Source organism: Manacus candei, unplaced genomic scaffold (assembly GCF_025592945.1).
Source record: "Manacus candei isolate 608988 ecotype Guabito, Panama unplaced genomic scaffold, ASM2559294v1 h1tg000014l, whole genome shotgun sequence".
NCBI lineage: Eukaryota > Metazoa > Chordata > Aves > Passeriformes > Pipridae > Manacus > Manacus candei.
In genome coordinates, this window is record NW_026138062.1 from 76,533,789 (window position 1) to 76,549,105 (window position 15,317).

Below are 15,317 nucleotides of genomic sequence, written 5' to 3' on the forward strand. Positions count from 1 at the left end.
AATAATTGTTTTCAGAAATAAAGACTGAATAGAGACATCCACATATGCCTGTGTAGAGTGGTGTCATAAAAACACTCACCCACCCACGTCAGAAAAATAGAGTGAAGGAGAGAAACCAAAGTCCACATATTATTCCATATTACTCTATATTACAGAATAAGTAACAAAGTATCAATCTTGTTCCAGGAAACAATTTTAAAATGTTAAAAAAAGAGTTAATTTGGATATTTGGGGGGAATTTTTTGTTTTGTTTAATTTTCTAACTAGCTTTTCCTTGTCCACAATTTTCCATCTTGAAAGACTCTGTTACAATTCTTTAAATCATTAATAATCTTCTGGTGAATCAATATTTTTGGATTTGAGATCATTAGTGTAATTCAAACACTGAAGCTTTTGCCACATTTTAGCTGTAAAATAGCCAAAGATGATTTCAGGATTTTCTCATGAGTCTCTCTTTAGCTCCTTGAATTGACAGGATTATCTACCCCTACCTTACTACTCTGAGTTTGTTGCCTTCCCAATTCATCATTCAGTGAAGCAGCCAAAAGGAGCTGCTGCACTTTGTAAGGAAACCTCCCACAGAGGAATTAAGCTTTAAGATAAAAACCCTATGTAGCAAAGCATTGCTAATTAGAGGATTGGTCATTTACATTTTTCCTGGTAAAAAGAAAATACGAATTTTCAAGATAAACCCACTAAATTATCGAGCTACTAGTGGACATTTTTCTTCTTGGGTTTTTCATTTTTTGTGCGTGTGTAAATGATGATTTCACTGCCAGTGGAATCTATAGAGTGCTCTGAATTTTCCCAAGTCTGAAAAGCAGGATACCTGCATCCTGAGGGAGCCCTCATGGATGTTATGCCCTACATAGTTTTACATGCATAGACTTATTCTTACCATCTGAAATGTGAGTAACTCTACCTACTAGCCTTCAAGGATCACTAACTTAATGCTTGCAAAAGCAACCAAATACTACAGCATATGAATGCAGCAGAAATATAAATAGCAGAAATATAAAATATGGCTTTGAGAAATCAGGTTAAACAAGGGCTAAATGGATAATCTACACTGACAGATGAGGATAATGTGGAATAACATTTTCCTGTTATCATGGGGACTTGAACAAAAATGTTTAGGGCATTAGACTGGATAGTAAAAACATAAAACAGGAGTCTGAATTAAGGTTTCTTGAAAAAACTTCCCAGTGATTTAATTTGGAACCTTATTTTTTCTAAAGAAGATTTTGGTAGCAATTTCAGTGTATGAATTTAACATTTGATGTTTTATAGCTACATAAAAACAGTTTCTCAAAGAAATGAATACACTGTTTTGCATAGGAATGGCTGTGAAATTCACCAGAAATAAAATAATGGCTATTATTAAAATCTGGACTATTTGTATTGCTGCAAACAAATCTGTGCTATTCTTGTTTCCCCTTGCAAATATAGCAATTTTTACAAGGATTATCATGTATTACTGTAACTCAGAAGTATGGAATTTGTAATGCTTTTAAGTCCAAACAGTATACTGTATATACATTCACCCTTATTGCATCTTTAATCTTTAATTATCATAAAGGTATCTAAACAAACTCAATAGAAAAGCAGGAATTTCTAAGTAGAAAAAAAGAACCAAAAATACCCCCAAACCCAGTATTTATAAGCTGATTTTTTTAAGATTTAGGGGAAAAAATTATCAACACAGTGGCCATTTAATAATAGGGTTAAAAGTATAAAGCTCATAGTTTCAGGTGTTTCATCCTTAGGAGTGAGAAGTGCTCGTGTATCTCCCTGTGTTTAAATAATAGGTTGTACCTATATCAGGTACTTAAAATGCCCACCTGTCACTGCAAATGCTGACCCAGAAAGTTTCAGTATTTAAAGACAGTTTAAATATAAACTAATATAGAGAGTAAGGAATGGAGTGCATCTCATCTATGAACTTTTTTTAAAGTCTCAGATAGTTGCAGTAAAAATGTAATTTTAGTGTTACATAGAAATGTAGCTCATGTAGAAATCTGGCAAATATGAAGGTATTAAAAAATTATCAAAATATTTCAATAAAGTAAAATGGTATTTTCTTATAGCAAATAGAAAGATGTTAGCACATTAACTTGTATTTAGTATTAGTTAGACTAGAAAATCAATGGCAAATCATTATTATTTTAATAACATTTAATATTATATATATTGAAAGATTTTTTATAATGTATGCTACATATGTACATATATATAGTAAATACTACGCATTTTTTATCCTTTAAGTATCTTTAATTATACAAGGAATTCCAGATTGATATTTTAATTAATGTTAATCCTCCATCAACTGAGACAGTAATAGTGACTTGCTCATAAAAACTGACACATATTCCACCCACTGGAATTATTTTTGAAGATATTAGCCTTATTCTCCCTAAAACTGCACGAGAAAGCAACATTTTTAAGGCTTGACAACATAACCATCATCCTAGAATGAAAAAAAATTATTCACAGTGCTGCTTAGAAGAGCTTAGAGTTGTTATGTTTATGAGAATGTAAACGTTATCTAGCAAGTTTATCCAGAATGATGTTAGAGATATGAATAGGGAAAAATAACATCTGAGCTGATTTTTCATGCCTTTTGGAATTGTTCACTACTCTTGCTGCTGAAATCTCTGACTCTTACTTAGAAATGTCAAGGCATCTTTAGGAACGAACTGTGTCAACAGAAAAGCAAAAATTATAAAAGGAGAAGATACTGAAGTAAATGTGATATTAGAGAACATGCAAACCAGATAAAGATACCCTGCAATGTGTCCTCAAATCTGTAGAGAATTACACGGACACCTACTTTGGAATGTGACATAAAAACATCATAGTCCATGTTAATGCCTCAATGGTGTGTTTGGTGCAGGTTTTAAACTTCCATGCGGTCAATTTGCTTCTTTGACCACATAAAATTCACTTCCAATTATGAGCAAGCATTTTAAAAGATAAATAGTATTTAACACCACACTAAAAAAATGTGATTTTCTCCATTTCCTCTCTCTGAAGATTTCATATTCTAGTCAGTGTTGCATTATTTATAAACTGAAATCAATACTTTCTGTAAAATGGCAAAGAGGGATGCTAAATATCAGTTAAAATATTTTTCCCTTTAGAATGAATCATGTCTATGAATATATGGCAATGAGATACCAAAAATTCACCTCATGTCTAATTAGTAAATGATATTTCTAGCTTGACAGAAAAAGGTATGAGTTGAGGAAAAAGACAAATGTGTATTTTCTCTATTGTTGATAGACTATAGCCCATCATCCTTGAATTATAAACTGAATTTCCTGAATCCCATTACTCCATTACCCTGTGAATTTTTTTATTCCTCATTGATCTTGAATTACAGGATAAAAGAAAGAATTGTTAGATAATATTAGGAGAACAATCTAATTCAGGAGAAAAATGGAACCTGGAGTTTAATATTACGTAAATATGAACCAGTCACTGGAATCAGACAATTTGTTTTCCAGACAAATTTGAGTTAATATAATGTAATGATAATTTATTTCTAAACTGTAAAAGGCAGTATTGGAAACTGGATGAACAACTTGTCAGTAGTTTACAGGAACATACATCAGCTGTTTGAGGTGTATAACAAGTTAGAATTTATAAGTCAGATATTGCTCATTAATCTCTAAACACTTCAACACAATTATAGATAAAGATATGTTTTAGAAGCTGTTGCAGAGGGTATTTAAAATAATCTGGAAAACACAATTTTATAAATATAACTTCATATTCAGAAAGAAAAAGAAATAAAATTCTTGCAAATGTGAGTTAATTCAAAGAAGAATGAGATTTAATTAACATTTGCAATTAGTAGGGTTTGCCATTGACTTCAGCATAAAAGTTGTGACTAGATTTTTAAGTACTGTGGATGAAGGCAAAAGTAGAGGAGACAATAGGAATTTTCAGGAAAAATAAGCTTACCTGGGCCTACCTTGTATTTTTGTCCTGTGGGACATCTCTCACTGACTAGTAGGGAAACAGCTTTGGGACATTAGATACAATTTGTGATTAGAGATTCTTTGTAAATATTTGCTTTAAGACTTCACTTTTAAAATACTGTGTGGTTTAACGTACAAGATGTTATTGTTATTTCAAGGAGAAAATATGATGATGAAATAAGTTTAATTTGCTGAATTCATGTGTTTTAGAAATTTATCAATTTTTGTTTTAGTTTATTTTTCTATATTAGAAATCACTTTATTCAAATGACTTTCATCACTCTGATTTGCCTTGGGACAGGTTCTCTGTGTCATCTTCCTTCTCCTTTTGCCTATCAGGACTCTACATGTAGACAGCAAAATAAAACACTTGTATCTGATCAATGTATGTCACTTTAGCAAGTGCAAACAACAGAGGCAAAATCCTCTGAACAGCTGATCCTTCACAGAATTAGTTGCACTTGCTCCAGAGGGTCACAAAACAAAACTGATTTCAAATGATTTTATTGAAAAAGTCCACTTTAGAACCTGTAGCCACGTCCTGAATATCTGATAATATTCCTGCTTAACTGAAGGTTTTAAGGGAAATCTTAAAAGAAGATAAATAAAGAAAACTATGTATATTTAATATGCAAAAATCACTCCTCAATGAAAACCAGAGATTGCATGCTAAATGGAAATAAGACTTAGCATATTAAGAGTGTCTTTTTTTCCTTCTTTGCACCACCCAGTCTTGACACTGTTTGACACCCCCTGTCTCATCCCTATCAGACTTGGATTCAGGCTCAAATATGAAGTCTCACTAATATTAACTGTGCATATCCTGGCTACTATAATCTTTTCAGAGGAGCAATCTTTATTTTTTGTTCACAGGAGACAGTATAAATTTTAACGCAGTAGGGAAACATATAAATAGGTAACACAGATTGAAGACAGTAAACAGACACCTCCCATTGTTTGGGAAGAAAAAGGTAAAAGCAGGTTATTAGAAATAATAACTTGAAGCCAACAGAGATGTAAAATAAATAAACTTCTTAAGCTTAGGAAACTATGTAAATTTGAGTCTGCTCTCAACCTTATTCCAGTGTGAGCAACTTAATGCCACTATTGCAGATAAATTAAAGCTAATTCCAAACTGTGAGCCCAAGGCAAACACATGTGGAAGAGTCACAGAAGTGGAAGGAGTTGTTGAGTGTAACAAAGAAACTACTTTTAAGAAGCAAATGAATCAGAGCAACCTGCTACCAAGATAATTGCTTTAAAGACCCCACAGCAAACATTATCAGAATTGGTTTGTAATTTCTCATGTCCTTTATTCTGAACACACTCTCATAAAGATTCGCTTGAAAGCCATGACATCTAAACCCACAATTTGTTCCAGATTAACTAGTTGTGATCAATGTCTTTCTTTACTACCCTTGACCAAAATCACTTCTTTTGCCAAGAATGCAACAGAAGTCTTCATTTCCCTTGTCACATAATGGCAATGCCAGAGGTTTGTTGTTGTCAATGTTCTTTGCTTGATTTGGTTGAATTTGGGGGTTTTTTAAAATGAAATATCTTTCAAAAATGTTTAAGTAAACTTTGAAAAGGAGAAGGTTCTTAACGTAAGACTGAAGATTGTCCCAAGTTGGTCGATTAACATTTGTGGCAGAAGTTTCTAATTCACCAGATTATATCTGAATTATCTTGTACTCTACCCTGACTGGAATATTCAACAGTGATTCTTCTCACTATCTATCATTCACTGTAAGAGGTCCCAGACAACTGAGCAGCAGAGTCCATGAATACACATCTCATTCTTAGTGTTTTTATCATGTGTTGAATGCCCCTCGCAGCTACTGACTACAACAGGATTCAACAAAATAAAGACATATTTCTTATCACAGTGTTGTGTGCCTACCAATTTATTTGTAATGATTATTTTACAAGTTTCTCCATAAATTGAAACAAACTATTATTATTAAATATAAAATTGTCACAGCACTTGGACATTGCATTTTAATGGCTACAACTTAAATCAGAAAGTGGCTGAAAACACGTCACAGACAAACTGCCAATGGCTATGATCAATAGTGTGCTCTGCAAGGAAAGAAAATATTCCAAAAACTGAAAGACCACATTGGTAAGTAAATTGTGGGGAAAATACAGTATTCATTAACCTCTTCTCAGAATTTAATTTTCTCCTACTCATATTGTGTAACTTAGAGAAACTTATCTTACATACCTGACTCGCTTATGGCTAATACTGTGGTATGGGAGACGAAAGTAAATGGAACGAGGTTGACTTTTGCTGCATTAAAGAAATGGCTGACCATCAATATTTTCCAGCAGAAAAAACCCCCATATTTGCTAAAAAAATTTACAAGCATTAAAAAAAACCTTCAGGATATAACTAAAAATTGATTTAAAAGTAATTTCCCGCCTATTATTACTGCCTAGTAATCAGGTGTATTATAAAGAAACATCCATAAAAAGTTGTGTAAGTGTGAAGAGGAGACCAGCATATGAAAAATCTGTGAATAACTGCATAACGCTGAATTCCCTTTTAAAATGCATTGTTTAAATGTGTTGTTCAGAAGTGACTTAGAGAGTGTACATCTCAAACTTTTTTTAAAAATAGTAATCCCTCTTTCCTGTCTTCACATCACATTCAGTTATAGACATTTACAGACTGTCCTTAGCCAGTTAACAACAGGTTGATATTTCTCTTCAAATTTTTCACACAAATAGAACCAGCAGTGCTGATAACAGTAGAGTGTCTGGTAGAACTTCAATTCAGCTGTAGTTGTGAAGTAAACAAATGCCATAAATGTCTTATTTATTGTCATCTATGAAAATTTCATGTTCTTTCTTTCATGTGGCTTGAGCTCTGGCAATGTTTGATGGAGGTTGTTTTGTGACTGTTTCATAACAGGCTTTTATGCAATCTGCTATTCCAATAATCAGTGATTAGAAATATCTTAACATAAACAATTTAAAAGATGGTTCAAAGGGCTTCATCATGTCATTACGAAAAGAGAAGACTTCTCTAAAGTTACAGAGGACAATCACGTCTGTAGAGATTTGAGACTCAGGGAAGAAAAGGAAAGTTGACTTTTGATTAGGGTGAAAGTGAGATGGGGAAAAAAAGGAAAGTTGACTTTTGGTTAGGGTGAAAGCGAGATGCTGCTATGGGAAGCAACTTAGGATGAGTAAACAGGTAAATCCCCTGTCACCCCAGCGAGGATCCTGAAACTATCCTGTCATCAATCAGAAGGAGTAATCCTGATAAACTGTCCTGGTGGTGCAACCAAGAGTCAGAATGACAGTCAGAGGAACCTCTTAACCACTTCTCCCATCTGCATTGTGATTATAATGCTATATGCCATTAAGTCATGGTGATATGGTCACGTTTATTCCTGGAAGAGACACTGAAACCCTGCCATGAATTCCTCTGTTCACACAGCTCTAAGAGAGTGACAAATGGTTGCTCTTTCTAGAGACCATCTGCACTGGACTACAAATATGTCTGAGGAGCCACCTGCACCAGGAATAACTTATTTGGGAAAAGGAATTAGATGAAAGGCAATCCCTTTCAAACACTGGCAAGATTTTACCATTGGATTAGGAAACATCACCTTGGATGTATCTGCCAATGGCTCATGTAAAAGAAGAGGTATTAGACAAAGGAATCCTGATAGAATTGCAGTTTCAGAGTCTGCCTGAAAATCTCCGTTGCCAGCACTAGACAGACAGAAAAAATGAGCCAGGGCTTTAATATAGTGCCAGGGTGTGTGCCCACAGATTGTGCTCTCTTGTGCCTCAGATTTTGTCGACTGGTAGCAGGTCTTTCGTGTCACAGAGACCAGAGTCACCTACAAACTGCAGAACTGAGACAGGAGAAGAGTTTTCCAGGATGCAAAGGCAGGAGTATTTCTATAGTGTATTCTTTTCCTCCCTGTTCTCAAGGAATAGAACATGTGAGTGCACGTTGAGTAAATGTGAATATGGACTGTTATTTGGAAATAGGAACTACTTTTTAAGTTCTGTTTGCTTAATTATTCATTATTTACTACTTTAATTATGTATGAAAAAACTCAAGTACCTCTGAATTTTCTTTAGGCAATGCAGACTCTGTGGCATGCTCAGAAAGTTATATAGTGAGGTGTCTCTTCCTTCCATTAGTCATAAGAGAAACATAAATTACAATTCAGCATGTAATTCTCTGCTTCTTCACACAATGATTTAAAGTCGATTGAGTACAATTACTTTGTACTCAGCATATTTACTGCTGCATAAAACTTTCTCTCTCCCATAAAGAAAAGGCATCCAGGCACTTCTCTGAACAATAGTATGTGAAACATTTTTTTGAGGAGGCTTTTTGTGAAAACATGTTTTATCTTTCAGTTGTTTACAAACTACTTTAGCAGTGATTTGGGAAAGCGCTTAATATGTGCTAATGTTCTTCCTTGAACAGGAACTTTGCTTAAGTGCTTTTCTGAGAAGGATCTCTTGTATACTTATCTGTCCATTTATCTGCCTTTAAAGTAGGGATTATTTTGGTATCTCAAATCATTTTGAAAAAAAGCCACACTTCCCTCATCTCCCCATCTGCAACATCTACACTCCCTAACACACCCCCCTACACCATCCTTGCTTGCTGGAGAGGACACAACACATACTGTGATTGTAAAGACTGAAATATATTCTTTCTTCGCTGACTAGTCAGCAGACAGGCCAAGTGGTCAGTTAGTTGGGGTCTCTAGTCCAGAAAGGAAGCTTCACGATTCTTTTCAACTTGCAGACCCAACCAACACCTTGGTGACTCCAAGTGATCAGTTTTCACAGTTCTGTTGACTCTTTTTCACTGTTATCAAACCCATGTTGGCTCCTGGGTTCACAGTTCTTTCTGGTGTCTGACAGATAATGTGACCACAGAAATTCTGTTTCCTTATGAAGCCAAGGGGAAAAATCCAAAATCACGGATATCCAATTTGTGAGTACTTGTATAAAATTAAAGAAAAAAGTCATGAGGATTGCCAAGTTCATTTTACCTGACTTACTCACATTATTATGAGTAATTTTTTTTCAGTATTTGATCAGGTCTGATAATGCTTTATTCACCAAATTGCAGAGAGGTTTGAGCTGCAGTTTGCACAGCCTTTTTAAGTGTTACTTTCCTTTAGTCTGCTTCTTGTCACTGTTAAAGCTGAGCAGTGTATTTAATTTTGTTGATACTTGTGATTACATGAAGAGGCAGTTAAGATTTTAATATTAGTTGTGGTAGAACTCTTTGCATAAAGATGAGCTTTAATCACTTTTGAATTATTTCACTTCTCCTGTCAGCATATATTCTTCCCTCTTTGATGCTCTCAGACTACTCTGTTCACTTATGTGACAGGATACAATTCCTCACTTTCTATGGATGTCCACAGTACTCTTCACTGAGTTATTTATTCAGCTAAGTGCTGAATCCAATAAGAGAGAAACCCCCCTGAAGAACAAGCTAATAATTTTGCATGTTTAAAGAAGAATCTGCTAATTTCACATAAACTGTCAAAAAGAAAAGGCCACTAGAGGGAAGTAAATCCAATATGCTCAAAGAAAATAAAATGCTAAGTCTTCAGCCACTGTAAATTACTGCAGCTAACAGAATGGTCTGGATTTACAACAGCTGCAGACATGGTTCTATATTCTTAATAAAGGTATGACAGTGGAAGAAAACAATTTATATATTTATAAGGAGGTTTAGCACTTCATGCAAAGCATATACCAAAAACATTAAAAGTGTATGTATGAAAAGATTACATATAAAAAGGTAGTTGAACATGGCATAAATATGTTGTGTAGGAATGATTAATTATAGATCTAGATATTAGACACATCAAAAGTAAAAAAAAATTGTTTTAAACCAATTCTAGTGATCCAGTCCTTGTACAAATTTATACATTTTTGATTTGTTGTCATGTGATATGCTTAATCTTGGATCTTTGCTTTCTATGAATGTATGCACAAACCTGCAGCACTGTGCAATAAGTACTATCCATTTCAGTATAATTAAGATTATAAGGGAAGATTGTAACAGTGAGTTTATAAGAAAAATCTCTGCAATGTTCTGAAGCTGTAATTCTACAGGTTACATTTCTGAGGTGAGATACCACAGCTTTCTCCATATCACTTCTTATTTATGACTAAAAGTAACTCACAAAAAATGTTGATTAATTTCCATCAACAAAAACTCCATTAACTTTCTTCCACACTTCATCCAACATTATATTTTTTTCTTTTACCTCTAAATATATAGTTACCATGCTTATGGTTTTATACAACTGAACAGCTGGTAATCCTACAAAAATGCTTTTATCTTTATAACTACATTTTATAGATGACTCCTGCTATGCTGTCTTTTTGTATCCAAATAAACTGACAAAGAATTCTGAAAATCTGGTCTTAAATTCTCCGAAGCCCTTGCATAGCAATTTTAGTAATGTAAGAATTATTATAGGGAATACAAGCACTCTATACTCCAGAGTTTACTACCAGTGTGTCACAAATTATGAGAACATTTTCCCTGTTTTGAGTAAACTGCAGTGAAAATCTCTGTCCTTAAAGCAGAAGATACTATTTTTTAAAAGGCCACCAGTTAAATGCACATCACGAGCTGTGTTCACACAGCTGTTACCCAGCTTAAAAATAAACCATATCTCTGGTGACCTCCACCTGTGCATGCTTGGTGACTTGCATTTAATGCCATTTAGCAAAATATCCAAAAGTAAGTACACTTAGGGGTACTTTCTAACACCATTTTTGCTTTACTGAGAAAGGAAAAGGGATATGAAGGTGATACACAGCTTAAGTGCTTAGGGAAATTCTCACTGCAAGGCCCATATATCATTAGGCATCTTAAATGATTAGCTCTGCTGTTACCATCATCACCTGAACGGTGAGTAGTTTTTGTGCTTTTTCGAATCCATTTTCATGAATATTATTGATATTACCACCATTGTCATCATCATCATCATGATCACAGCAAGCTGTTAATTTTTTGTATGCCCAAAGGCAAACAAGTCATTACCTACTCATCAACAAAACTACTAGTCCCAGATACACAGGTAAGCAGATTTTTGCTAGGCTGATCAGTGAAAAAACCTCAAGCCTTCCTACAAGTGGAACATAACAGGATCCTCCAGAACATTAGCACTTTTACTAAATAGAATCAGATTATCATGTGTTTTTTGCTCAAAGCAGTGGTTTTGCCAGTTCAGTTCCTGCTCTACATTAAACACGTCAGCTGCAGTCGCAATGTCACTGCACAGTAGGTGAAAAACATTTCTGGAACAAATGTCAGCAAGGGATAATTTTGAAATAACCTTCTTGTCTTGTCTACAGTGACAAAAGCCAGAAGAGGACACTGCTTTATAGTTTACATTGTTGGTAACCTGTGATGCCATTTCCTGGCACAGTAAGCACTTCTAAAGACGGAACAAGAAAAAGTTGCAGAAATAAACAAAAACAGAGAGCTCTTCTAGTTTCCCATGTTTCTGGTGAAGGTTCACCTTGGACATAAATTCAAACTGAAATAGAGGGAAGAAAAAACTCAAAACAATAATGGAAAGTTTAAAATTAAAGGATCAAAAAAAATCTAGTAGGAAATGGCTCATACAGATGTTGAAATACCTTTACAGTGAGAAATGCTGTATTAGTACTGTGAAACACAGATACTAAAGGTAGTGAGTTCACTTCCACTTTTCCTTTGAATTGTGCAATTGTGATGGATAACCTCTGGTGTTTTACTCTTGCAAAACTGAAATCTCAAAAGCACCAGACTCCAGCTCTGATGAACCACTGATAGATACAGTTACTCTCAGGTAGCTAAAGATTGTACTTAAACAGAAAGCTATGGTTTTGTGTCCTGTGTAATGGGGTCAAGGGCCAACTGCCAAAAGCATTTAATGCCCTCATCAGCAGGGGCTGAAAGTCCTCACAGAAAGCACGTAAAAACATTTAGCAACCTGCAAAACATCCTAACTTGCTGAGCCAGACTTCTAAGAAACAAAAGCATCTCCGTAGGTGTCAGGGGCACAGGAACAGACACGCTGGGACTTACCATCTTGGTCTGTGGTCACCGTGATGGCTGTGAACTGCTTGGGAGAGAAGCTCAGCTCCGAGACCCCGTTGGTGGCTTCGATTTCGAAGGTGTAGTTGACGTGCGCCACGAAGTCGAGCACCGTCACCGAGGAGTTGATGAGCCCCGTGTGCCTGGGGATGAAGCGGATGCCTCCCCCACAGATCTCACACTGGTTGGCGTCCGAGCCACATTTCTTACAGATGACACTGTAAGTGAGATCCTTTCTCCCTCCAGTATCGCTCGGGGGGCTCCACTCCAACATCAGAGCTGTTTCGTTAATATTAAAAACCACATTCCTCGGGGCAGAAGGTGGCCCTGCAGAGAAAGAGGGGAAAACTTGTTAGGCCTCTTTGGAGAAAAAAGTTAAACAAAAAAAAAAATCATTTTCAGGCAATTATTTGCAAATAAAAGACATAAGAGTTATGCTTCTATAACTAATACAAAGTAAAAAAATAAGAGTTATCTGAATACAATCCTTGAAAATTAAGCAGACATAATAAATGGGTGAGATCACAAGAAGCTGAATAATCTAAGTAAATTAGAATTAATTCAGAAATAATTTAAGGCAATGCAAAAATGAATTGGGAATGTCAAAACTACACTTGATAACACAAATTTGCATTAAATATCTCTTGATGATGTGGTATACTAGGCTAGAGCTTTAACCACAAAATTTATATCCTTATTTTATATCTAGTAATGTAGGCTTTTCTGAGACTTAAAATATTTGATGTTTTATAAGAGACAAATTAAAAAATAAATAAATAACCGCTTTGGAATAACTACAAGAGGTAAAACTGTTTGTATTAGTTCTGCAGTGCCAGATTTTTTTTTTTACCCTTCACTGCTTATCCCCAGGGATTTCTTTGCTGCTGTTCATTATCAAGAGTTAGGTGGCAACAGGCCAAGGCTAGTAGGCACAAGAGACAGTTTACAAGTTTTTTTTCCTTCCCACCTGGTACCTCGTCAGCACCAGTATAACAGTGAAGACATCAACCTTGCAGGTTAAAGGTCTGAAAGCTTGACCAAAAAGCAGGAGAAAAAGTAATTTTTGAAGACTGTGGGGAGAAATACAAAACTAGTTGCAGCAGGCAGAGTACAGGAAATCTCTCATCTAACAAGTAGGTGGTAAAGCTGCCTGTGTACTGTCAGATGAACCACAAGTGACCCATTTCCCATGGATTCCACAACAGTCCAGGTACGTCCAACAAGTTTTAAGCTGTTTGCTAACTTACTGTGTAGGATCACATAAAAAGTACCAGGGGCTTTACATATTTAAATAGTGATTGTCCCCCTGTACTCGGCACTGGTGAGGCCACATCTCAAGTGCTGCGTCCAGTTCTGGCCCCTCACTCCAGGAAAGACATTGAGGTGCTGGAGCATGTCCAGAGAAGGATGGAGCTAAGGAAGGGTCTGGAGCACAAGGTTGATGAGAAGAGACTGAGCGAGCTGGGGGTGTTTATCCCGCAGAAGAGGAGGCTTGGGGGTGATCTTATTGCCCTCTGCAACTCCCTGAAAGGAGGTTGTAGCCAGGTGGGGTTTGGCCTCTTCTCCCAGGTAACAAGTGACAGGATGAGAGGAAATGGCCTCAAGCTGTGCCAAGAGAGGTTTGGGTTGGACACCAGAAAGAATTTCTTCACAGAGAGATAATCCCAAAATGTACCCATAAAAATTATGTAAGAAACACAGATTTGGAAAAACGCAAGGCCTTATACTCTAGATTTTGATATGTGTGAAAGGACTGTGGAAAACTCGACTGCCAGCCTCAGGGGTTTTTGAGCTGAATGAGTTGAATAAACATATATTCCCAGCTCTCAACAAAATCACAGGACACATGCATTGCTTGGCTTAACTGAGCTTTGGAAAGTTCCAGGTTTCTTTGCAGTTTTTAATCATTTATACTAACAGGACTTAAACATAAAGTTTTGACTGAGACACTGGTCAAACTTTGAGTGAGCTCTTCATTACTTCAGGGTCTCTTAAGCAGACTGAAAGAGTACAAGAAACATTTGCAAATGACATCAGCTAATTCTTACACACGTGAATTTCACTCAACAAATTGAGTGGCACAGTAAAGATGAGAGAGTCAGACGATTAAAATATAATATGCTTTCTAAACAAACAAACCAAAAATATTAATCAACACTTTTGTAAATTCCAGCTCTACAACTTGTAGCATGAAGACAAGACCTTGTGCCTAAAAGATGGTCAAACCTTTGCTTTAGGGAGGAAAACAAAAATATCAATGCTCCTCCTTTATTTTTTCCTTCCTGGTCTTTGTGATCTTGTGATAAGTGTAAACTGAAGCATTTGAAATACTTTAATAGGTAAGTACTTGTAAATGCAACTTGTTAACAAAGGCTCATTATATTGATAATTCATTATCTAGTGGTGTGGAAAACAGAGGTAAGAGATAGCCTTGAAAAGGCTGCTGTGGTTCAAAAGCTCCTACAAGCTTAGAGTGTCTCAGATTTAGAAATTACTAAACTCCCATAAAACCACTGCGAGGCTGATGGTTCTGGCTACTCTGGAAAAGAGTCCTGAGACTGGAACAAGCTAAAACCAGCACAGATGACTTCAGCTTCAGTTCTTATTATTTATGTTCAGATGACTAATTTTTCAGAATAATTATGTTTCCTCTAAAGCCATGCTGTGAGAATTAAAAGATGACTGGTCTTAACAAATTCCCACTGTTAAAACCAATGAGGAGTTTTAGGAATATGGAGGATGAGCCTTAATCACGCTTACATATCTGCATAACTTTGAGTGGATCAGTAATCCCCTTGAAATAATTGGTAATACTCAAGCACTTAAAACTAAGCATGTGTGTAATTGCTTGAAGGATTGGAGTCAAGGTTTTAAAACAAGCTTAGATTTAATCTTACATACTATAGATACATAACTTACCTATCTCTTACATAACTATAGATATGACAATGGGTCATCACAGCTCAGTGGGTTTTTTTACATTATTTCATCAATTTTGGCACGCCAAAACAGGAGTTAATGTGAATCTGGGCAACAGCCAAGTTTTGTCTGTCTTTTTGAATTTTCATTTCCTATCAGATTTTTGTTGCACTGTATGTAGATGACATCTGTAGATGGACCAATACAGTAAATAAAATACATTTTAAAAAAATATTTTTATTTGTACTAGAGAGTGAAAGTGTTTAGAGTCATGACTTGGGACTTAATCCTCAATTGTAAGAGAAAACACATACTAT

The 15,317-nt window shown here is 35.6% G+C and overlaps 1 protein-coding gene across 4 annotated transcripts in view; it reads right to left on the bottom strand.

Annotated features, from left to right (window-relative positions):
- EPHA6 (EPH receptor A6) overlaps window positions 1–15,317 on the bottom strand; it is a 451,959-nt gene that overhangs the window by 205,505 nt on the left and 231,137 nt on the right. For all 4 annotated transcript variants that reach the window (XM_051779391.1, XM_051779390.1, XM_051779389.1 and 1 more), the window contains exon 5: window positions 12,073–12,408. In XM_051779391.1, the coding sequence (XP_051635351.1) occupies window positions 12,073–12,408 (336 nt within the window). The remainder of the gene's footprint in view (window positions 1–12,072; window positions 12,409–15,317) is intronic.